Raw genomic sequence first — 25,567 nt, forward strand, 5'->3', positions numbered from 1 at the left:
CCCCTCCAGGGGGGCTTGGTGTGTGTGTTCAGTTTGTGAGTGTGTGTTCATTCTGAGCGACGGGTGAGGGCTTTGGGCGTGGGAGAAGGGTAGAGCGAGAGAGAGATGGGGAGAGAGAAAGAGAGAGGGAATGTGCTGTGACACCAGCCAGCCATGATTAGAGCTGTAACACTCGCTGATTTTAAACCCACATTTAAATAGACATTGCCTAGGGAGCGGGGAGCGGGGTGGGGGGGGTGGGGGGGGTTGCCCCCGCTCTCTAAACAAACACAAGCGTCTTTTAATTTCTCTTGTTTTAAATAGATGTCCCCAAGGCCCCACCTACCAACTTTTGAATCTCTCTCATTCTCTCTCTCGTTTTCTCATTCTCTCTCTCCTCCTTTCAACACGGAATAGCTTTATCTGCCATAGATTATTGATGTCCTCCCTAGCTATAACCCTCCTCTCTGCCATCCTCCCTTTTCCTCAGTCCTTTGGCTTTCTTCCCTGCACCAGTCTGTTCCCTTCCGCTCTCCCTCCCTCCCTTCCTCTCTTCCTTGCTATCTCTCCCCCCTCATTCCTTCCAGCTGACTCCATCTATCCCCCCAAAACCACTGTCATCTTCCTTCCTGTTCCCAGCTCAACTCTTCTTTCCTCTCGCTCTCTGTCTTCCCCTGTCTCTTGTTCTCTCTTGTTCTGTTATTTCTCTCTCCATTTCTGGCCTACTTGTCTCAGGTTGGAGTGTCCTACTTTCTCTCTCTGTCTGTTCCCCACTCTGCCTATATTTATTTACATGCACATGGACTGATGGATGAATAGAGGTATATATGGAGTGATGGATGAATAGAGGTATATATGGAGTGATGGATGAATGGAGGTGTATATATGGAGGGATGGATGAATGGAGGTGTATATATGGAGGGATGGATGAATATAGGTATATATGGAGGGATGGATGAATGGAGGTGTATATATGGATGAATGGAGGGGGTTCGGTGGCTGGCAGGATGTGAACAGACGCTGAACAGTTCTGTCAATCTAAACATGGCTAATGACTTGGCGAATGGCTTCCTGCGTTCGTTGAGTCGTTTTAGTGTTCTGTCAATGTCATCAATTAGTTACTTCCGTTTGTGTTCTAAGATTTAGATGTACTATTCCTCAAGTCCTCTCCTCTTAGGACTAAAGCTGATTTCAAACTAGTGCCAAATGTAACTAGAGTATGAACTGGCCTTTTTATAAGGCAGAGATCTAGAGTTGGAGCTCATTCTAGAGACTGAAGCATAATAATGCAGAACGTGTATTCCCATCCACAGCTCCTCTCCCCTCTTCTGTACATGGTTCGTCCCCTTGTTGATGACATAATTATGCGGTGTACAATGTGACAACCGCAGCCTAGCGACATAATGAGAACGAATTAATATTCATAGCGTGGGAAGGTGAACTAACACTACTCAGCTTGTTTGTATGTCCCAGTGATTTAATACTCAGTTAGTGGGACTATCTTTGGTGATAGTCAGATTTAGTGTTGTTAGTGAATGTGAGATGACTGCCCTCTGTGCTAAATGGCTGAGTGTACAAAACATTAGGAACACCTTCCTAATATTGAGTTGCACCCCCTTTTGCCCTCAGAACAGCCTTAATTTGTTGGGGCATGGACTCTACAAGATGTTGAAAGCGTTCCACAGGGATGCTGGCCCATGTTGACTCCAGTGCTTCCCACAGTTGTGCCAAGTTGGCTGGATGTCATTTGGTTGGTGGGCCATTTTTGATACACACTGTTGAGAGTGGAAAAACCCAGCAACGTTCCTCTCGCTTTGATGACAAACCGGTGCACCTGGCACCTACTACCATACCCCGTTCAAAGAATCTTAAAGCTTTTGTCATCAAATCTCTCCCTCTGAATGGCAGACATACACAATCCATGTCTCAATTGTCTCAAGGCTTAAAAATCCTTCTTTAACCTGCCTCTTCCCCTTCATCTACACTGATTTTGAAGTGGATTTATCAAGTGACATCATAGCTTTCACCTGGTCAGTCTGTTATGTAAAGAGCAGGTGTTCCTAATGTTTTGTATACTCAGTGTAAATGATGCGAGTCACTGTTTAGAGGAAGGGGAAGGCATTGTCCTACCATGCAGATGTAGCTGGAGTTAACCAAAACCCCCATACAATGATACATATTCCACCATTCTCTAGATTTCAGTATGTACTGTACATTCTCTGTTGTCCGTACCACCCCATCTGAATCAGTCTCAGTGGGAGAGGAGAGGCGCAACAAGGCCTGTTGTATAATTGAATATTATAGATAGATGGATAGAGGAGATTGAAGCTGAATGCACCACCAGACCAGGACCAGGAGATGTGTTCAAAGATGGAGAGGCTTGAGCTCCATCCTCCTCCAGGCACCCAACCATCAGACCACCTAGCTAACCCAACCATCAGACCACCTAGCTAACCCAACCATCAGACCACCTAGCTAACCCAACCATCAGACCACCTACAGTGAGGGGAAAAAGTATTTGATCCCCTGCTGATCTTGTACGTTTGCCCACTGACAAAGAAATAATCAGTCTACCAGAAATCCTTTTGATTGAGAGGGGGTCAAATACTTATTTCCCTAATTAAAATGCAAATCAATTTATAAAATTTTTGACATGCGTTTTTCTGGATTCTGTTGTTGTTATTCTGTCTCTCACTGTTCAAATAAACCTACCATTAAAATTATAGACTGATCATGTCTTTGTCAGTGGGCAAACGTACAAAATCAGCAGGGGATCAAATACTTTTTTCCCTCACTGTAGCTAACCCAACCATCAGACCAGACCACCTAGCTAACCCAACCATCAGACCAGACCACCTAGCTAACCCAACCATCAGACCAGACCACCTAGCTAACCCAACCATCAGACCAGACCACCTAGCTAACCCAACCATCAGACCAGACCACCTAGCTAACCCAACCATCAGACCAGACCACCTAGCTAACCCAACCATCAGACCAGACCACCTAGCTAACCCAACCATCATACCAGACCACCTAGCTAACCCAACCATCAGACCAGACCACCTAGCTAACCCAACCATCAGACCAGACCACCTAGCTAACCCAACCATCAGACCAGACCACCTAGCTAACCCAACCATCAGACCAGACCACCTAGCTAACCCAACCATCATACCAGACCACCTAGGAAACCATCTGAACTCCATTTACAATGGCTGAACGGACAAGAGAGGGAGAGTGAGAAAGTGAGAAGTAGGTTATTGTTCAGCACACAGAGATAAATGTGCCTTGGCAGTAGCTAAAGGGGGAGAGGAGAGGAGAGAGGGAAGAGAGGAGAGAGGGATAGGGAAGAGAGGAGAGAGGAGAGAGGGAAGAGAGGAGAGAGGGATAGGGAAGAGAGGAGAGAGGGAAGAGAGGAGAGAGGGATAGGGAAGAGAGGAGAGAGGAGAGAGGGAAGAGAGGAGAGAGGGATAGGGAAGAGAGGAGAGAGGAGAGAGGGAAGAGAGGAGAGAGGGATAGGGAAGAGAGGAGAGAGGGAAGCTCGTTTCAACACCATCAGTGGCGGTAATGAGACACAGGTGCAGCCTGTGGAACCACAGAGGCTGTCAGAGAGGGGGAGGAGGGGAAGAGAGGGGGGGTGACAGGGAGTGTGAGAGAGGAAGGGGAAAGAGATGAGAGAGTGACTGAAGAGGGGCAAAGAGAGAGGGAGAGGCTGATGAGGAGAGCGAGGTGAAGATGGATGATGAGCGAGACAAAGGAAGGACACAAGCTGCACAGGAAGAGATGGAGGACAAAGGAGGTGTGAACACTGAGAAATTAGAAGTGTCTGTGTGGGAGAGAGTGTGAGCAACACACGACAAGCCAAGGGGGCCTACTGTACTGGACCTGCAGTCCTCCTCATTAGAGAGCGGTAACAGAGGTAGAACAGTCAGAGGTGATCAGCAGGAGAGAGCCTAGAGACACAGGAATTCTAACGTGTGTGTGGTGCTGGGAATTTCCAGGGACCTCACGATACGATATTATCACGATACTTAGGTGCAGATACAATATGTATTGCGTTTCTCCAGATTCTATATGTATTGTGATTTGATACTGTGATTTTATTGTGATTCGATGTTCCAAACATATTGCTCACCATATGGCTGCTGCAGAGAGACAACGTTTTGATCAGTCATGGAAATAAAAGTGCTGAAAACAAATTGGATCCCTATTTATTTTTTAAGATGGAGAACAAGCTATGAAGGAAAAATACTGGAGTTTTGGTGCAGGTACAGCCAACTAGTGCACAAATAATATTGCGATATTGTCAATACGATATATAGTCATAAATTGTGTGTGTGGGAGATCAGAGGAAGTGGGATAATGGCCTTTGTATTCAGAACAGAACTGAGTAAATATTTTGGAAGGGCCTGCTGTGTGGGGTAGATTGTTATTTGTGGCGTCGGATGAGAAAAGAGGAGGAAGAGGAGGAGGAGAGAGATAAGAGGGGAGGAGGAGAGCTGTAGAGCTCAAAGGAGTGCAGTTGTTTACCCCACTATAGAGACTAGAGGGATATGAACATAAAGTCTGCTCTGTGCTGTGCTCAGGGACCCTGGAGAGATATCAACATTAACTACTCTTCTCTCTCCCTTCATTTGCTGCCAAATGACATGTGATGTAGAGCACTCACACTGCTACAGGGCTGCCCTCTGTCAGTCTCTGGCCATAGACATGTGGTGCCCTGGTCAAAAGTAGTCCACTATAAAGGGGATAGGGTGCCATTTGGGAAGCGGTCATGACTGGACAGCTAGTTCCTCTCCTAGTACTGTGTGTTCCTCAGGGTGGAATGGCCACTATAGCTCAGTACACTCAGTATTATTGTTGGAACTGGGATGAGGCGATGAGTTTTACCTGCACTCAGATGATAAGATTAGACAAGTTTGTTGGAGGTGTGGTTTAGTGGGGTTCACTTGCTAATACCACCCATGAGAACTTGAGATGGGGGACAGTAAGGACACATACAATAGGGCTGGAAATTGGCAGGGACCTCACGATAAGATATTATCACTATACTTAGGTGCAGATACGATATGTATTGCGTTTCTCCAGATTCTATATGTATTGCGATTCGATACTGTGATTTTATTGCTATTCGATGTTCCGAACATATTGCTCACCATATGTCTGCTGCAGGGGGACAAGAGAGAGCCATGAGAAAATGACTTTTGATCAGTCATGGAAATAATTTGGCTTCCTATTTAAAAACAAGATGGAGAACAAGCTATACTTGGTGCAGGTACAGCCAAATGCCTCAAAAAAATTATATGCGGTATTGTCAATACGATATCGTCAAAAATAATATCCTGATATGTAACTGTATAGATTTTTTCCCCCATCACTAACACAGTGTGACCTCTTACCCCGTGGTGTATATGTTTTTAGCCATTGTGTGAGGGGGAACGACAAGAGGGGTCATTCATTCATGAGAACACACGAACACACACACCCCTCTGCCCAACCCCAGCCTTTCATCTTCACACTCACAGGCCTCTCTTGTTCTGTCAGTCTCACATGAGAAAGCGAGGGAAGGAGGAAGGAAGGGAGAGGGGGATGTGAAGGGATGAGGAAGGCAGAGGCAGGAAGAGAACGTGTGCTTCTAGATTCCTCTACCATTTCACAGAGTAGCTGGTTGTTGCCATGGCTTTATCTCCATCTATGCGATTTCCCTCCTCTCTCCATCTCTTTCTCCCTCTCCCCCTATGGCAGTGCTCTGTGGGGTCTGTTCCAGTCGGTCTGTTTGCTGATGACTCTGCTCTGAACAGATGTGATGCTCAGCAGCTGTTGCTCAACTCTGGAGCATCTCTCTGTGTCTCCATCTATTTGTCTCTCATTCCCCTCTAATTCTGTCGGCTAGGTTGAAAGCATAACTGGGCTGTGATCTGAACAGACTGACTGAATGGAGCTGGGTGTTGGAGGATTGACTGCCTGTCACATTATAGCTAGTCACATAAAGCCAATGACTACTGTTGACTATACTGTACTGTAGTATTAAGGGGCTTGTATTGGCCTGAACTAGATATTGATAGACATGTCATCACGTCAAGTGTGACGAGTTTGTGTATGGGTTCCTTTCAGTACTTGAGAAACTAATTGAAGGTTATTTTTATTGCTCTCACTCTCTCGCTCTCTGAAAAGGAGGAGTGGGGGGGGTCGCGTCATTCTGATGTCTGGAGCCCTGGGGGCATTGCCCGGGCTTAGGTGTGTGTGTGTGTGTGTATGTGTGTGTGTGTGTGTGTGTGTGTGTGAGAGTGTGAGAGTGACTAGCTGCCGCGTGTGCAATTAGTTCCTCTGACCTCCTCCCTCTATGCTCATGGATGGGGCTCTGATCTGATCTGGGGTAGAAATCTGAGATCAGCGTGGCAGATCCGCTCCTAATCAACGCTGCTCCCAACGCTAGGCGGGAACGACGGCTCCGGAATATCACAGGAGCTGGGATTTAACCGTCGCTCAAATCCCTTAATGGGAAACGCAACAAGCTGTCTAATTTAAAAGATGCAGAGATAAAGCTTCTACCCTTCGTGTGTGTGTGTGTGTGTGTGTGTGTGTGTGCGCGTGCGTGCGTGTCTGCCCCTGCCTGCGACTGTGTGTGTGTGCTACATTGCTCATTTGGAGAACAGAGAGCATCATACCAGAGATATGGAACGGCACTTTTCCCTCGTACTCTTAGATCAGATTTCACAAGACAAGCTGGTTCCAGGTATCCTATGACCTTCAACCTCTCCCTCTCTCTGTAGAGCTGCTGTTCATCTGAATATTCCTGCCTGGGCTGATGGAGATCCTTTGAGGATCTGACTCATTAACTAGTGTGTGTGTGTGATTAGCCAGCTAGCATTTGATGTGGCATTTGGTGTGTTACCTCACAGCAGCACTGCCCTCTGTCCTCACTTGGTGTGTTACCTCACAGCAGCACTGCCCTCTGTCCTCACTTGGTGTGTTACCTCACAGCAGCACTGCCCTCTGTCCTCACTTGGTGTGTTACCTCACAGCAGCACTGCCCTCTGTCCTCACTTGGTGTGTTACCTCACAGCAGCACTGCCCTCTGTCCTCACTTGGTGTGTTACCTCACAGCAGCACTGCCCTCTGTCCTCACTTGGTGTGTTACCTCACAGCAGCACTGCCCTCTGTCCTCACTTGGTGTGTTACCTCACAGCAGCACTGCCCTCTGTCATCACTTGGTGTGTTACCTCACAGCAGCACTGCCCTCTGTCATCACTTGGTGTGTTACCTCACAGCAGCACTGCCCTCTGTCATCAGGTAGGTAGCAGCCCAGGTGTCCTTTGATTGCCAACATCACACACCTGGAGAGGGAAGGAGGGAGGGAGGGAAGCGCTCTATTAACCTGTCAGTCATAAGAGTTATCAAACTAGAAAACATCTTTAGTTTCCATATTGTGTCAGCAGAAAAAATAAGCCTGTTACTGTGGTTAATTTTTACCCACACAAATATGGAGTACAATGTTTACTTTCATGTTTACTGAGTAAGACATTTACTTTCACTTTGGCAACGGACAGATTTGGTTTGATGGTGACATTATGGGCTTGGTTCAGTTTCTGCAACTGCACTTTGTCTGTTGGAATTTGACCGTCATACTGAAACAGTTTTGATGGGAAATTTCCCTGAAAGACCAGTCTGGGTTGCTTAGTAAGGAATTAGTCCACTGGATGGGAACTTAACCCACCCATTATACTGGAATCTGTATGTAATAGCTTGGAATGGAAATGTGTGGCCCAAATTAGAACTCTGTACTTTGATACTAATTGCAGAATTAAAACAGTTCTGGTCCTTTAGTGAATAGTTTCAGGTCTTGGTTAAGGGGAAACGGTGAACAACTTTGCCTCTTAAACAAAAATGACAAGGTGGAGAATACAGTCAAATTAGGGCACAACACAGCCTCAATGATCTGTCCCTCTGTCTGTGTGTTATTGATTACAGTCTAATGACTATGGGCCCCTGTTGTAGTAGGGCATCAGAGCATGGCAGGGACGGCCAAGCGAGAGGGTCTATTTAGGGACAATGTCCTATTTCCCGTCCATCCTTCTATCTATCCCCTCCATCTCTCTATCGATCACTCTATCTTAACAGAATAGACAGTCAACAAAGGCAGCCCCTCCCAACTGTAATGACTGGTAGATGGGTGACTGTTCCGGCCTGATGGTGTGTAATAGTGTGTGTGCTATTATTCCTGTGTGATCTTAGGAAAGAGCTCTCCTTGTGATCTTCAGAGAGCTGCCATTGCCTTAGATCAGTGTGCTTGCCAGACAGATTTTGTAGGCTAAATGACTTGTCTCCCAGACACAGTCCACCGCTGCCTCCCTCCTGTCCTGTGTCTGTCTGAGGGCTCAGTCTAATCATCATGGAGACGCAACACAGGAGCTGGATGAGAAACACAAAGCCCAAAGAGAAGCAGGTAAATGTCTACTCAATGATTGTTGCTTTAATAAACCCTCAGTGATATAATAATGTTTGGACCACTTTACTAATAACACTGTTTAAACCCGCAAGCTCACAGTGTTCGCAACGCCTGTCACCATGGTGATGTAGGTAATATACCAACTCCCTATAGACCTGTGCTGTAGAGGTGTTAGATTGAAAGAGCTATAGGACAGTGCTGTTGGTTGGTTCACACCATTCTCTCTTACAATGTAAACTAAAGCTCCTATTTAAATCCAGTTGATGATCATAAAGGAAGGAAGGCTGTGTTCTCTATTTTACCCCATCCCTCTCTTCTTATGTCACTTTACCTCCAGTGAGGTGGGAGCCTATGGGAGGTGTGTGTTAGAGCGCTGGGTTTCATTATAGCCTGCCACCTATTCAGAATGGGAACAATGGCAGGAGGGAACCCATCCCTCTACTGGTCCTAACAGACCTGAGAGAAACAGCAGGACAATGGAACTGTTCTGTTACTGCCTTCACAAAGACTTCTCTCTCTTTCCACCCCTTTCTGTCGCTCATTCTCGGCCTCTTCCTTTGTGTGTCTCACATTATGTCTGTCTCCCTTTCTGTCTCTCTCGCTCTCCTTCTCCTTCATCTCTCTTGCTTGTCAGCAGTGATTCATTCCAACAGGCTAGCTTTCTAATTTAGGCCAGAGTCTTCCTCAGCTGTTCTGATGTAGACAATCATCAGTTGATAATATCTGACCAACCGTTCACTACACCGTCCCCCAGTCAGCTTTCTGTTAGCCAGCCATATGGCTTGGCATTGGTTTGATGCAGAAGTCCTGATTCAGTCAGATTGTTGTGGTTTAATGCCCTCTTTATATCACGTACACCAGGGGTAGGCAACCATGTTCCTGGAGTGCCGCAGGTACTGTGCAAGATTTTGTTCCAACTAGGCACCACACCAGGGGTGCGTTTTAGTTTGCTTGAACGTTTGCTACGTTGTGGAACGGTTTCTACTGAACGACACGTTTTCCCAAAACGTCCTTGTACTTTCTTGAACAGACTTTGAGATACGTTTGCTCCGTTCGGTAGGTGTGCCGGGTCGTGGCTTGAAGCAATGAGTGACGTATTTAAAGGGCAGCGGTGCATTTTGAACTCACAACCCAACTCCTCCCTGTTTTTTAAACTGGTTGTTCAGTACAGCACTGTTTCAGTTCAATTGAACGCTCTATTAAGTTTTATGTACTGAACGCAGCACCGGCGAACTGAGCTAATTGATCAGTTCAGTGATTGCCTAAATTCAAGACACCTGGTCTTCCAAGTCGGTTAAATCAAAAACATGAAGTGCCTGCAGCTGTCCAGAACCAGGGTTGCCTATCCCTGACGTACACTATTTTAATCCTTTAAAAGTATCAGCAATTGGATTGGTCTACCGCCTCTTTGATTGGGGTACGGGCCCTTACAAGCCACGACGGCAACCAATGGGCGTGTGTAATTAGGTCTGAGTGACAGCTCTGACAAAGTAGGAAGAGCAGCTGGGAAACGGCCCAAGGTGAATTAAAGTTGAATGTAACCGATGGCAACGAGGGAGCGCAGCAACTCAGCTGTGGTTGTGTTGTTGACGAGGTGTAAACTGAGGTGTTGTCATGGAATCTCTCTCCCTAAACCCCAGGAGGGATTTTATACAGCAGATGAATCAGAAGCTCACACCTACTGTAACCCAAAATATCCCCTTAATATAGGCACATTGCTACACTGCACAGGAATGATGGACTCTCTCACTCACACACACACACAGTTCAGACACATACCCACATAGAATGCAGACAGTTTTGATTAGTACAAAAGGCCAGCATAAAGTTGCAATTGTGTTTCTTTAAGGCAACATGTCCATAACTTAAAAACCTATTGGAGAAGTACCTGTCTGGTTCAGCGTGTGTCTACCGGATCACCTGCCACTCCCTGTGATCCTAGACCTGTATAAATGATGGTAACTCTATTCTGGGGCTGAGGAGGTGAGATACTGACAGACAGACTGGGTGAGAGAGATGTCGGGGAACCTGTTTTTTTGTGCTGAAGCAGTCAGCCTGCTAGACTCGCTAAAGAGGTGTAGGACAAGGCTAGAATTAAAAAGAGAGATCAGGGAAGTTTTTGAGAATCTGATCCCGAATCTGTGTTTAGGGGTTACTACTTCCCCTGACACTGATCTGAGGTCTGGTTTGTGTTAGCTAGGATCTGCCTGGGGAGGTGTTGGTTGGAATGAGGTGTAGAGAGAAGACTAGAACCAGATGGAGAAAGGATGGACCAAAGCTAGAAGGATATAGAGCGAGAGGGAAGACTTGGGCCTGGGCTAGAATAGGACAAAGCTGTCATGGCCACAGACAGTCCCAGAGGAGAGGTGGACTGTACTGTAGCAGGAGGCTGAGTCCCAAATGCCACCCTATTCCCTTTATAGTGCACTATGTTTGACCCGGGCCCACGCATCCGTAGAGACTGTAGCAGTATAACAGCAGAGATACTGAGTCAGTAGCAGCAGTATATTTGGCTGAGGAGAGCAGTGTCCTCTGTCCTCTGTAAACAAGCATGTGTTGTCTTTATGGAGTCTGAACAGGCCATCAACCATTTACATCCTCCTCTGTAGTCTCTGTCTGGAGTCACACACCCTTCCTCTCTTTCTTTATATTGCACTCTCTCTCGCTCTCCTGCTCTTTCTCTCTCTTTTCTCTCTCTCTCTCTCTCTCTCGCTCTCCTGCTCTTTCTCTCTCTCTTTCTCTCTTTCTCTCTTTCTCTCTCTCTCTCTCTCTTTCTCTCTCTCTCTCTCTTGCTCTCTCTCTTGCTCTCTCTCTTGCTCTCTCTCTCTCTCTCTCTCTCACACACCCTCTCTCACACACCCTCTCTCACACCCTCCCCAGTGTAGATGTTTCTCTTGATCAATAATGGAGGTATGAGAAGAGGAGAGCGCTGTGCTCTCTTTTTCACAAGGAAATGAATAATTCAGCCTGTAGAGACGAGTGCCTGCCTGGGCCCCGCCGTGTGTGTCATCTTGGGCTTGTGTGTGTCTGATTTATACGTTTGAGTGGGCACACGCTTTGAGAATGGGTATGCATGTTTTTTTGTTTAGTTGAGTACTTAAATGATGTAGTATGTACTGTACAGGATTGTACAAAACCATGTCAATGTTCAGTACTGTATGTAAGTAGGTATAGCCCTTGTTAGGAGACTACACTACTCTGGACATTTAGTACACTACTGTTGAAACTAAATTCAGCTACTGTATGGCTGCACTCAGTCATAGGATGCATGCCCTATGGGCCCTGGTCAAAGGTAGTGCACTACTGTATATAGGGAATAGGGTGCCATTTGGGGTGCATCCTATGACTGAGTGGAGCCTTATTCAAAGTCTACTCCTATAACGATCACTCTATCCAAACAAACTCACTGGAACGGAATTGATCTTCTGCTGTCTGGTATGTGCATACCTGCTGAGGGGGAGGGGAGGAGTGAGGGGGGTACAGAGGGAGGGAGATGGAGGGACAGGGAGAGAGGGAGGAAGTAGAGGGGGAAGGGTGGAAATCCACCGAGATGCGGCATGTAATACATTTAGTCTGTCAGGTCCTGCTGGGGTCCCTGTAGTAAAGGATCTGGAGGCCTCTGTCAGGTCCTGCTGTAGTAGTTCTCACACTCACTCAGTCATATACAGTACGCTTCAGTGACCTGAGAGTACAGGTAGGGTCACTGTCTAGTTTTACTTTCAATTGGAGGCATACTAACTATTTAAATGAACTAGTTTTCATTTTTAGTTTTTGTGTAATAAAGGAACAAACTTGACTTTTGTGCGCAAATATTAACATACTCCCTACAGAACAAACTCCAATACAAAGCATGTAAGCAAACAAGCTTTGGTATGCAAACAGACAGGACACACACACACACACACACACACACACACACACACACACACACACACACACACACACATATTTACACACCAACACACACAGACACTACAATCGCCCACATACACATAACATAACATGCATATTGATGCCCCACACACACTTCCACATACGCTGCTGCTACTGTTTATGATCTATCCTGTTGCCTAGTCACGTTACCCCTACCTATATGTACATAGCTACCTCAATTACCTCGTACCCCTGCACATCAACTCTGTACTGGTGCTCCCTGTATATAGCCATGTTATTTTGACTCATTATTGTTATTCACAGCGTATATATTCCTCATGTCACTGTTTTTTATTTTTTATTATATATTTTTATCTATAACTCTGCATTGGACCTGTAAAAAGGACATGTAAGTAAGAATTTCACTGTTAGTCTACATCTGTTGTTTATCTGAATTTTATTCCATATACACACACACACACACACACACCTCTATCTCCCTACAGATTTCCCCCAGCTATTAATTTCTGTCACTTTGAAGCTCATTCCTGCCTGATGTCATCCCTCTTTCATTACACAATCCCTTCTCTCTATTCCTCTTTCTGCCCTCCATCCTACTCTCTATTCCTCTTTCTGTCCTCCATCCATCTCTCTATTCCTCTTTCTGTCCTCCATCCATCTCTCTATTCCTCTTTCTGTCCTCCATCCTTCTCTCTATTCCTCTTTCTGTCCTCCATCCTTCTCTCTATTCCTCTTTCTGTCCTCATCCTTCTGTTTTTATTCCTCTTTCTGTCCTCCATCCTTCTCTATTCCTCTTTCTGTCCTCCATCCTTCTCTCTATTCCTCTTTCTGTCCTCCATCCTTCTCTCTATTCCTCTTTCTGTCCTCCATCCTTCTCTCTATTCCTCTTTCTGTCCTCCATCCTTCTCTCTATTCATCTTTCTTCCCTCCATCCTTCTCTATTCCTCTTTCTGTCCTCCATCCTTCTCTCTATTCCTCTTTCTGCCCTCCATCCTTCTCTCTATTCCTCTTTCTGCCCTCCATCCTTCTCTCTATTCCTCTTTCTGCCCTCCATCCTTGTCTCTATTCCTCTTTCTGCCCTCCATCCTTGTCTCTATTCCTCTTTCTGTCCTCCATCCTTCTCTCTATTCCTCTTTCTGCCCTCCATCCTTGTCTCTATTCCTCTTTCTGTCATGGCTCTGTGTTTTCCAGACTGTTTTAGGACTGTTGTACTCTCCAATATTTCATCATGTCATTGTTAAACTGTAATGTACTAGCTATGCTCTTCTCTCCTCCTTTGGGTGTTATTGTGTCAGAGAGAGAGAGGCTTTCACCTGAAGTAGAACCCATGCAACCTCACTGTAACACTACCGGATTGGTCTCTGAATACTGAATAGTCTATATATGACTGAATATTTATCCATTGGGTGATATGTGTGCAAATCTCAGATGACACCCTATTTTTTTCATATATAGTGCACAACTTTTGACCAGAGCCCTTTTACCAATATAGTGCACTACCTCCATAGGGCTCTGGTCAAAAGTAGTGCACTATATGTGGAATAGGCTGTCATTTGAGGCGCTGCCTATAGTTGTAGTGTATCTAAATGTATCCTTCCTGTGTATTGATTATCTGGTGATGTAGTGGGCTGTGAGAAGGTCAATGAGAGGATGGGGCACGTTTCACCTTCTCTCCACTTCCTCTCCTCCTGTTGTTATTAGCATGTCAACTGCCTACCCTGCCCGCTGCTGTCCAACCTAAGTCTTACTACGCTACACTCTGCTCCCTGCATACCAAACCGTGTGTGTGTGTGTGTGTGTGTGTGTAGAGAACGTTTTTCCTCTTTTGAAATATGAATGTCATTGTACGAGTCTACCAATGTAATTGAATAAGGGGATATTTCAGGTGGGTGTTTTAATTTGCTGAATAAACACAGTCAACCAAAGTTATTACTTATTGTCTACAGTACAGGTTGTTATGCTCGTCTAAAGAGCAAAGGATGTTTTTTACACCCCAAGATGAGGCTTCACTTCATGTAGAGATACTGTACAGACTACAGAGCAGCCCAATTCTGCTGTTACTTTGAGAGAAGTGTGTGCAGTTTAGAGGGCAAATGCCCGCCATTACAGTTACTGTAGATTCTACCACTGTAGCATGCATCAATCCTATTATTCTCCTTGACCAGAAGGCACAAAGGCTAATGTACGTTCTCCCTCGCCACCACAAAGCCTACAGCAGCAAGTACTTATTAAGACTACCTTATTAGCCCAGTCACAGGCTTTGTACCAAATAGTACCCTATTCCCAATGTAGTGCACTATTTTTGACCAGGGCCCGCAGGGCTCTAAATGCACACTATATAGGGAATAGGGTGCCATCTGGGACGGATGACAGAGTGACACAATAATAATATGACACTCTGAGTACTTTCGCAGATGCAGGTTATTTGGCATCAACCCCAGAGAGACAACCAATGGCAAACCCACAGGATCACACTGAGAAGCTAAAAGGCTAAATGCATTTGGTTGAATGCCAGAGGGAATGCAGCAGGTAATGTAGGTAATCAAATAAATCAAGGTCCAGGGTCATTGAACAAATTGACCACCACAGAGCTCTGTGGAGTACAGGGTAGCACCGAGGCTAATGTACAAAGTCATTCTCAGTAGGATACATGACATCACAATGTTTAGCAATGGAAAACAAAACTCTTTGTTCTTATTGGACACATGCAGGTTGAACCTCCCTGCTTCACTCAATTTCCAAATATTTATCAGTTTCCTCCCTACTGAACAGGACTTGAGGCCAGAGGGCACACAGCAGGGATACTGTTTGAGGGTTAAGCCTGTATGGTATTAGACAGTAGGCTGAATGCTTGTTTTGGCCAGTAAATGCTCTAGTGAATACTGGGGATGTGGTGTTACTCTGTAAATAACTGGCCACTTTGGGTCTGGAGATGGACTGTGCTGCATCACATTGACCATCAGACCGAGGACAAGAGAACCAATTAGCCATCAGCCTCACTCCCTCACTCAGTCACGCACTGATTCAGGTAGGTAGGCAGGAGGACAGGGAGACAGACTGGGAGGAAAGAAGCATGCAGGGAGGTAAGAAGCAGGCAGGCAGGCAGGGAAGTAAGCAGACAGACCGACAGGGAAGTAAGCAGGCAGGCATGGAGGGAGGTAAGCAGGCAGACAGACCGACAGGGAGGTAAGTAGACCGGCAGGGAGGGAGGTAAGCAGGCAGACAGACCGACAGGGAGGTAAGTAGACCGGCAGGCAGGGAGGGAGGGAGGGAGGGAGGTAAGCCGGCATGGAGGCAGACAATCAAGGATAGGGTAATAGGCGTATGTTCCCTTTAAAGCCACGGCTGTTCAAATGGTGTGTGTCATACTCCCACTGTTCCTCTGCCCTCTCTATTCTGAGACAGTCCTCATTTTCTCTCAAGGTCAAGTGTGTGTAGTCTACCTTTGCTCTCCTCTACTGCTCCACACCTCCCTCTCCCTTTTCCTCTTTCCTTCTGTCATTCCACTCTCCTCGCACTGATTCCCTCTCCTGTTCTCGCTCTCATTCTCTTTCTCTCTCTGTCCCTCAGATGTCGCTCATCAACCTTGTTTATTGCTTCCCCTTCTCTCCTCTCTCGATCTCCCTCTTTCCTTTCCTTCATTCCCTGTTCTCTCCATTCCTCCCTCATGTCCCTTCCTTCACTCGTCACTCTCACCCTGCTGTCTCCCTTTCTTTTTCAGGCTCTCTCACTTTCAGCCTATCTCTCTCTCTTCCTCTCTCTCCATTCCTCTCACCCTCTCTCTTTCAACCTTTCATCCCCCGCTCTCTCTTGCTGTCCACTCATCCTGCATCACTTTGACATCCCCTAGCTGTCTCTCCTCCTCTCGTCCTTCCATCCACCTCCTTTTCCTGATCCGTTTTACCTCCATCAAAGGTATGGTGGGAAATATGTAGATGTCAGTCAGTGTCAGGCAGAGATCAGAGAGGACGGGGTTAATATGGCAGGGGTGTCACTGCTCTCAGGGTGTGTGTGAGAGCGACTTAATGATTGGTGACAGTACTTAGGATGCCGACTTGAACATTGATGTGCTACTATTAGATGGCCAAATCGGTGTTGGTGTGTGTATGTGTTGGTGGGCGTGTTGTGTGTCACCCGTCCTTTAGGCGGTAAACTGAAGCACAGTAAAGTAGAGCAGCACTGACTGACACACAGCTTCTGTTCTCTCTCCTCCCTCTCCATCCTACCCTTCAACCATCTCCTCTCTCTCTGTTTCCTCTACCCTTCTCAAATCAAATGTTATTTGTCACATGCTTCGTAAACAACAGGTGCAGACTAACAGTGAAATGCTTACTTACAGGCCCTTCCCAACAATACAGAGAGGGGGGAAATACAAATAATAGAAAAACTGACTAGGCAACAGGATAGACTATAAACAGTAACAGCAGTGTATGTGATGAGTCAAAAGAGTTGGTGCAAAAAGGATCAATGCAGTAAGTCCGGGTAGCTATTGGTTAACATACTGAACAAAAATATAAACGCAACATGTAAAATGTTGGTCCCATGTTTCATGAGCTGAAATAAAAGATCCATACATTTTTCCATATGCACAAAAAGCTTATTTCTCTCAAATTTTGTGGCCAAATTTGTTTACATCACTGTTAGTGAACATTTGTCCTTTACAATATAATCCATCCACCTGACAGGTGTGGCATATCACAAAGCTAATTAAACAGCATGATCATTATACAGGTGCACCTTGTGCTGGGGACAATAAAAGGCCACTCTAAAATGTGCAGTTTTGTCACACAACACAATGGCAACGTCGTTTTAGATAATTTGGCAGTACGTCCAACCGGCCTCATAACCGCAGACCAGGTGTAACCACGCCAGCCCAGGACCTCCACATCCGGCTTCTTCACCTGCAGGATCTGAGACCAGCTACCCGGACAGCTGATGAAACTGAGGAGTATTTCTGTCTGTAATGAAGTCCTTTTGTGGGGAAAAACTCATTCTGATTGGCTGGGCCTGGCTCCCAAGTGGGTGGGCCTATGCCCTCCAGGCCCACCCATGGCTGCGCCCCTGCCCAGTCATATAAAATCCAAAGATTAGGGCCTAATGAATTTATTTGTAAACTGTAACTCAGTAAAATCGTTAAAATTGTTGCATGCTGCGTTTTTATATTTTTGTTCAGTATATTTAACAAACTATTTGGCAGTCTTATGGCTTGGGGGTAGAAGATGTTCAGGGTCTTGTTGGTTCCAGACTCCTCTCGCTCTCGGTTTTCTCTACCCTTCAATCCTCTCTCTCTTTCTCCCTCCCTCTCCCCTCTCCTCTCTCTCTCTCTCTCTCCTTCCCTCTCCCCCTTCAATCTTCTCATCTCCATCCTCTCCTCCTTATTCTATTTGAATCTGTCCACTTCACTCTTCTCTATATTTATAGTTTAATATTAGTTATCTGTTTAAGGCATCCTTACCTTAGTGACACAAATTAGGTGTGTGTGTGTGTGCACGCTTATCAATACAGTTCTGTGTAATGACCTGTGGCATGCAAAGTTGACTCAATCCATACTCCCCAGTGGAGACGAGCAATCCTGGGTTTCAATAGCCCTCCATCCCTCCCTCCTTCCCTCGCTAGAGCCGAGCAGGTCCCAGAGCTAATCTGTAGTGGGTCTAGCTGCTGCAGGTGGATTGATGTGAGGCTGCTGCCTGATCCCTCCCGAACACTCCCAACACCTAGATCACACAGCAATAGGCCCTACACTAGGGCATAATACATACAGGGCTTCAAGGTCTGGAGAGGCACCAGGATCCAGCTAGAACACACTCAGATTCTGAACCCTTCACCCCGTGCACTGATTCATTCACTTCACTCCCACTCGTTGATTTGCCAGTATAAGAACTGAATCTTATCTGTGAAGGAATATGGTGGAAACTCCCTATAGCCCCATGCTTACACCAACTGAATGCTGTTAATACCATGAGGGGGCGTGAACAAGTGCACACTTCAGAGAGAAGACTGGGAAATGGGATTGCAACCAGTGCTTCTGGCTCTATTCAGTCATAGCAGCAATCTCAGGGTGGTTGTAAAGAGGTTATGTGGTTGCAGAAGGGTTATTTTGTGGTTTGAGTCGGTGCTGGGAGAGATGGTGGGTTATTCTAGGAAATACCTTGCTTGTTTTCTTTCCTCTCTCTCTCTCTCTCTCTCTCTCTCTCTCTCTCTCTCTCTCTCTCTCTCTCTCTCTCTCTCTCTCTCTCTCTCTCTCTCTCTGTCTCTGTCTCTGTCTCTGTCTCTCTCTACATCTCTCTCTCTTTGTCTCTCTCTCTCTCTCTCTCTCTCTCTCTCTCTCTCTCTCTGTCTCTGTCTCTGTCTCTGTCTCTCTCTACATCTCTCTCTCTTTGTCTCTCTCTCTCTCTCTCTCTCTCTCTCTCTCTCTCTCTCTCTCTCTCTCTCTCTCTCTCTCTCTCTCTCTCTCTCTCTCTCTCTCTCTCTCTCTCTCTCTCTTTAAAGACCATGGTAGCAGAGGTAGGCTGTGTGGATTGCTCATCACCACCAGAGAAGACGTCAGTCCTGGCCTTTGACTCGTGTCTCCATAGGGATGGTGTGTTTTCCACCCCACCTTCTTCTCTAGTCTTAGTCTCTAGAGGATGGACAAACCAGTAGAACCAGTTATGATGCTAATTGTTTGTCTTGATGGGAACATCGATTTCAGTATCAATCACATGGGTGTGTGCGTGTTGATACACACAATATGGGAAGACGTTGACACACACAGAGACACAGAGAGAGACACAGAGAGAGACACAGAGAGAGACACAGAGAGAGACACACACAGAGACACAGAGAGAGACACACAGAGACACAGAGAGAGACACACAGAGACACAGAGAGAGACACACAGAGACACAGAGAGAGACACACAGAGACCCAGAGAGAGAGACCCAGAGAGAGACACGCAGAGAGACACAGAGAGAAATCGATATGTTGGTAAACATTGACAGGTGTGTCACACCAGATAGTTTGTGTCTTTACGTAGAACAGGTAGATCAGACAGACACACCGATGCACATTCATTCATACAGTTAATTACATTTTCACGCAGACATGGATGAAAGACACATTCTGGTGACTTGTCAGGACGTTGTGGTCCTGATAATGTAGGAAACATGTACACACAAACACACACCAATCCCTGTACACAGTGTGTGTGCCTGCACCGAGTAAATGGCTGGTTCTAGAAAAGCATAAGCCATCCAAATGATTTATGACCTGTGTGGAGCAGACTGGTGTTTTTCCTCTTCACTACATGTCCCTGTTTCCTCCACTCATCGCTAGAATGGGGGGCGTGCACGAACACACACACACACACACACACACACACACACACACACACACACACACACACCCCTCTAGCAGACTCCTGGAACGTTGACCTACTTGCTTACTGTAGGTAGTCTTAATGGCGTTCCAGACGATTCCACAGTACTATAATCTGTCATCGGACAGACTAGGGCCTGGTCCCAACAAGCTTCCTCTCCTCATCAGGCAGACTGGGGCTGGGGCCTGGTCCCAATAGTCTCAACAAGCTTCCTCTCCTACTCTCCTTTCCGTCATGGCCTCTGACGTAGAACAGGGAGGGGAAAACCGGAAGCCGTGGTGAAAGGTGCACTATCGTCCTCTCCTCTTCCTCCCAGGGGCGGTGTCTCAGCAGGTGAAGGTGGAACCGGAGGTGATGTCATACCCCAGCCAGGCGGTCAACCTGAGGTGTGCCTTTACAGACGCTGGAGGGATACAGCTCACACAGGTCAGTGTCCGACAGACAGGAACTCAAATGTAGACAAATGGATAGGTTTTTACAACTTGAGAAGAAAGTCATAAATGATAATCAAAGGCACACATACAGGAACTAATGTCTGTACTCGTGGGTTTTACCGTCTTAACAATTTACGTCCATGGCCATTAACAAGAGAAAATTATACATTATTATAAAGACACTTTGTCCTTGATCATCCAAGTTTACATGCCTTGTACAGCTTTTATCTACTTTAGTTTAGATGGTAATACATGTACACAAAGAAAATAGTAAAAGTAGCTGTTATTTATTTACCCCTTTTCCCCATTTGACAGGTTGTGTAATATCTGAATGAATAAACTTGACTGTACTACGCAGGTATCCTGGATCTATGAGCCCAAGGAGGGCGAGAGGCTCAACATCGCCGTTTACCACCCTAGTTTTGGGGCAAGTTACCCCACATCGCCCCTGAAGGGGCGTGTCAGCTTCACGACGAACCCCCCCTCCCTCAGTAACCCCTCCATCCAGATCTCGGACGTCAAGATGACTGACGAGGGGAAATACATCTGTGAATACGCCACCTACCCCAGCGGCAACGAACAGGGCGTCACCTCCCTCGTCATGCTAGGTATGACCGTATGTGTGTCTTTCTTTAGGGTGTGTGTGTATGTGTGGTCTGTTATGTGTGTGTATCCACGTTCTATTATGTATCTGTGTGTAAGTGCTCTCGTGCCTCCCCCTCCCCCCATCCCATCCGACCTCTACCCTACAGGTTCAAATCCTGTCCATGCAGCTTAATTGCTATTATAAATGGTATTGTCAGATCAATTGTGTTTTTGTTAATGCGTTAGAACCATTGCTCTAACCTTGGTGCAGCTCTCCCCTCTCTCTCCTCGGGCGTTTATTGATCCGGCTGCTTGTCATGCTTGGTGTCTGCTCTTTTCCTGATCACTGTACTCGCGTTCAACACCCATGGAGAGACTGGGAGAGGGAGAACAAACAGATAAAGGTTGTCTTGTTTTCTCCGGTCTCGTCGTTTATCAATATTGGTGTTCATTCATTATTCTCTCTTCCCTCCATCCCTCCATCAGCCAAACCCAGGAACTCTGCCTCCGGGGTAACAGCGATAGCCTCCACTGTCGCCGCGGGAGCCAAGCCAGTTGTCGTGGCCCGCTGTGAGTCGGTCGACGGTCGCCCTGCTGCCCAGATCGCCTGGGTGACGGCTGTCAACGGCAACGCTACCTCCGCCTCTAAGGCGGGCGTTGACAACACTGTGACGGTATCCAGCGAGTACATGCTGGTTCCCACAGCAGCAGACAACGGCAAAGACATCAGCTGTGTGGTGTCCCACCGGACCCAGGCCAAGCCTGAGAGCTTCCTGATGAAACTGACCATAGAGTGTAAGGCCACTGCACACACTGGTACACACACACACACACACCTACTCATGCAGACCGTATTCTCAGACCTTTTTAATGTTGTCATGCATATGCGTCAGAATACAATTATTTTCTCCCTGTAGGAAGTAACACTAATTAACCTCTCTTTCCCCCTCTCTCTCTTTCTCTATCCCTACCCCCTCTCTCTCCCTCAGACCCCCCACAGGTGACCATCGGGGGCTATGATGATAACTGGTACGTGGGTCGGACCAACGTGGCTCTGACCTGTCAGGCTACTGGCAACCCCATCCCTACCACCCTCACATGGAAAACGTGAGTGTCAGTCCGTCTCTTTGTCAGTCTCGGTCTCTCTCGTTCTTTATCACTCCATCCACAGGCCACTATAAACCACAGATAGTATTATGATCATAATGATCAACTCTACAGCCAATGGCCTCTTATCTTATTCCATAGTGGAGTTTGACTCCAGGTTCAACCCCAGTAGAAACAATAAGCCATGCGGTGTCCTGACTGGCTGGTTCAAAGCCAGTTACTTGTATTATGTTTTTATAGGTACGAAAAGGTGAAAGTTGAAAGTAGGGAGATCTGAACCAGGTTCCAATACTTATGTTTTCCTCCCTCTCTTCCACCCCCTCCTCCTCCTCCACTCTCCCTCTACTCCCAGTATGACCGGTCAGATGCCAGACACAGTGCAGATAAAAGAAAATGTGCTGACCGTGCTGAAGGTGGATGAGCAGACCAACACAACCTTTGTCTGCGAGGCCAAGAACCGCCTGGGCACCGGCAAGGACCAGGTCACTGTTATGGTCAGAGGTGAGTCAACACACACCTGAACACACACACTTGAAATGACTGTAATCATACACATGTGCATGCTATGCTACAAACACACCTGGACACACACCTGAAAACACACTTACTATACATGCAGGCATGCCGGGTTAACACACACACACACACACAGAGGGTGTGGTGACGCTTTCCTGTAGTGTAGGGGTCAGGTAGAAGCATGCTCTGTCCCTGGGGTTAGTGGTGGGGGGTGTTTGGTGTGAGCCAGTTTACTGGGCCTCTATACCTCCGTTTGGGTTTTCCATCTATCCATCTTCTACCCTTTGAAACCTTATCACTCCTCTCTTTCTGTTCATACCTATGGATCCTGTGATGTTTGAGCTCTACTCGTCTGTTCATCTACTGGTAGAATGGATTGAATCATCATCAGAGACAGTTTCAAGTCTCTGTACACTTGCAGGCTTAGTTTATTGAGGGTACGGTTTGCATTGGACTGGACTGAAAGGCAACCCCATGGCCTTGCTATCTCCTTGTTGTGTACTGTGACAAACTCCACTATGGAATAAGATAAGAGGCCATTGGCTGTAGAGTTGATCATTATGATCATAATATTATCTGTGGTTTATAGTGGCCTGTGGATGGAGTGATAAAGAACGAGAGAGACCGAGACTGACAAAGAGACGGACTGACACTCACGTTTTCCATGTGAGGGTGGTAGGGATGGGGTTGCCAGTAGCCTGACAGGTCAGAGCCACGTTGGTCCGACCCACGTACCAGTTATCATCATAGCCCCCGATGGTCACCTGTGGGGGGTCTGAGGGAGAGAGAGGGGGTAGGGATAGATCCACACTGCACCACTTGAAAGAGGGATGTTCCGTGTTCGGTCGACCGCGCCCGTTTAAATAAAGAACACTCTGTCCATCTATCCCTCCATCCCTCTACAGCTTTAGCTTTCCCCTCCACGAGTTCCACCTTGCTCTCTCTCTCTCTCTTATAAAAAATACATCCACCCCCCCTGATCTGCACTTTACCTGAAGTCGTTTTGTGCTGACACGGGGGAATGCAGGACAAATGGATAAAAAGTGCAATTCACTGGTGAATGTGTTTTAAAAACCACCATTCCTCCTCCTCTCCTCTCCTCTCCTCCCCTCCCTCGCTCCGTCCCTCACCTCCTCATGATACTAATGTGTTCTCTCTGATGGGCCACTAGCGTCTCTCTGGGACATAATGGACGTCCCCATGCAGGCCCACTGGGTATTACAGGCCTGGGTATGGGTACAGGACAGGCGGCTGGGGGGAGGGAGGTAGAGAGAGGAGGGGAGAAAAATGGGGAGGGGTGATGGAGAGACTGAAATGGGGAGAGATTGGGAGAGAGAAAGGGGAAGGATTGGAAGAGGGTAGAGGGGTAGAGAGAGTGTCTGTTTTTAGAATAAAGAGGGAGGTGAGAGGGGAACAGGATGCTGATGGCATTTAAAACCCCTATGGGAATCTATGGCACTGCTTCTCCTCTCTCTCTATGATATGTGTGTGAGCGAGCAGGCTGACAGTGCTGTGAGTGTGTGTGTAGCGGGGTGCTGTAGTGTAGTCTCTCTCTATCCTCTCTGAGCGGATCAGTCTGTCTCTGCTGCTTCAGCTCCTGGCTGCTTCTCCTTCTTAACTCCCTCCCTCCTGTCCTCCCTCCCTCCCTCCCTCCCTCCCTCCCTCCCTCTCCTCCCCCTCATCATCCTGTCTCCCATAAACTCTGCTGTCCATCATCCTGTCTCCCAGAATTGTTAATTTCCTGTCCTCCCTCTCTCTCCTCCTCTTCGGTCCGTCACCCCTACATTCCCTCTTCTTTCCCTCTTAACTCCCTGTCTTTCTTCTTCTCCCCCTCCCCCTTCATCTCTCCTGCTATACTCCCCTTCCCTTATTGTTTCTTGTCCTGTCCAGTCATCTCCCTCTTCTCTCCTTTTCTCCTGTCATTCCCCCTCCTCAGTGAGTAAGAGAGTCAAAAGGGGGATGAATGAACTGAGTGCAGGCACACACAGAGAGAGACGGAGAGAGGTAGTGTAAAAACCGATGGAATGCTAATGCAGTGGAGCTGTGTCCAAACAGGGCTGAGAGGGGGCGATGGGTGTGAAATGACCAGCGTCTGGTCTGGACCAGGCTATAGCAGGCTCCTGCTGCTGCCCCTGTCCTGCTCCTGTCCTGCCCCCAGCTGTGTGACAACTGACTCACAGAGCCCTGCACAGGGTTATGAGCTGACCTGGGACCTGTCTATTTTGTCTGTCTGTGTCCCTGCCCCTGGTCCGGTCCTCTCTAACTAGCCTCAATCCCAGGGAAGAACGGAAGGATGGGGAGGGAGAGGCCATCTCACTCTCCCTCCCTTCTCCCCCTTCTCTCTGTCAGTGTTCCTATCATGCTCCTACAGCGCTGTACTGATCTGTGCTCAGTGGAGAGACATGCCGTTAGCCATCTCTGAGACCCCCTCTCTATGTCTCTCTTAAATACCAGCCCACAGCACTGAGCCTGTCTCCCTTTCCCCTCGATCTCCCTCTCACCCCATTCTCTCTCTCTCTCTCCCTTCCTTTCTCTCTCATACCTCTCTCTCGCTCCCTCTCATCCCCCTTTTCCCTCTCCCCCTATCTCTCTCTCTCTCTCATCCTGCTGAGCTGGTCTCTCCTTCTCTTAACGTTTAAATACCAGCTCTCTTAATCACTGCTTAGCTCCCCCGATCCTGCACTGGAACCTGCTCCGCCGCGGTTAGCTAACCCACTTTCTGCCATCCCCACTGTCTCCAATCCCTATTCCCATGCACTGGTGTCACATCAAAATCCTTCCCCACCCGTTCAGAAGACTAACCTTTTTCCTTTCCGTTTCACATATTCCCCTGTAGTGGTGTCACATAAAAATTAGCCCCCCTTCAGAAGATGAACCTCCTCCGTTCCGCTTCCCCCCAGTCTGTCTGTCTCTGGCCATTTGTACAGAGAGGGGGAACAGATCTAATGTAGTCTGTTCCTCTCCAGCCTCCAGGCCTGACTGGCCCTCTGATGACATCCATCCACCCCTCATTAAGACATGGTCAAGACCAGATACATGTATAATACTGTATAAATAGTCTGATCCAGACCATTCAATAAGTCACATTCTGTACTGCTGCAAACTCACCATCTCTCTCTCTGTGAAGAAACCAGCCAAAAACCAACCAATCCATCTTCTCCCATAATATAATGTAATGTAATATATGCCCATGCATCACTGAGTGGTGTGTGTGGTTGGGGGTTGCTGCTGCATGTCTTTGGG

The 25,567-nt window shown here is 47.1% G+C and overlaps 1 protein-coding gene across 5 annotated transcripts in view; it reads left to right on the top strand.

Annotated features, from left to right (window-relative positions):
• The window catches only part of LOC311111090 (poliovirus receptor homolog), an 80,920-nt gene that overhangs the window by 14,419 nt on the left and 40,934 nt on the right, over positions 1-25,567 (top strand). For 2 of the 5 annotated variants that reach the window (XM_084153767.1, XM_084153765.1), the window contains exons 1-6: positions 18,779-18,905; positions 19,999-20,108; positions 20,475-20,724; positions 21,188-21,496; positions 21,691-21,808; positions 22,161-22,309. In XM_084153767.1, coding sequence (XP_084009893.1) covers positions 18,818-18,905; positions 19,999-20,108; positions 20,475-20,724; positions 21,188-21,496; positions 21,691-21,808; positions 22,161-22,309 — 1,024 coding nt within the window. In that variant the 5' untranslated portion in view covers positions 18,779-18,817. Of the gene's footprint in view, positions 1-8,240; positions 8,429-18,778; positions 18,906-19,998; positions 20,109-20,474; positions 20,725-21,187; positions 21,497-21,690; positions 21,809-22,160; positions 22,310-25,567 lie in introns of those variants that run through there. The other 3 variants (XM_084153769.1, XM_084153766.1, XM_084153768.1) reach the window with 2 other exon arrangements.

Source organism: Coregonus lavaretus, assembly GCF_964263955.1.
Source record: "Coregonus lavaretus genome assembly, chromosome: 3".
NCBI lineage: Eukaryota > Metazoa > Chordata > Actinopteri > Salmoniformes > Salmonidae > Coregonus > Coregonus lavaretus.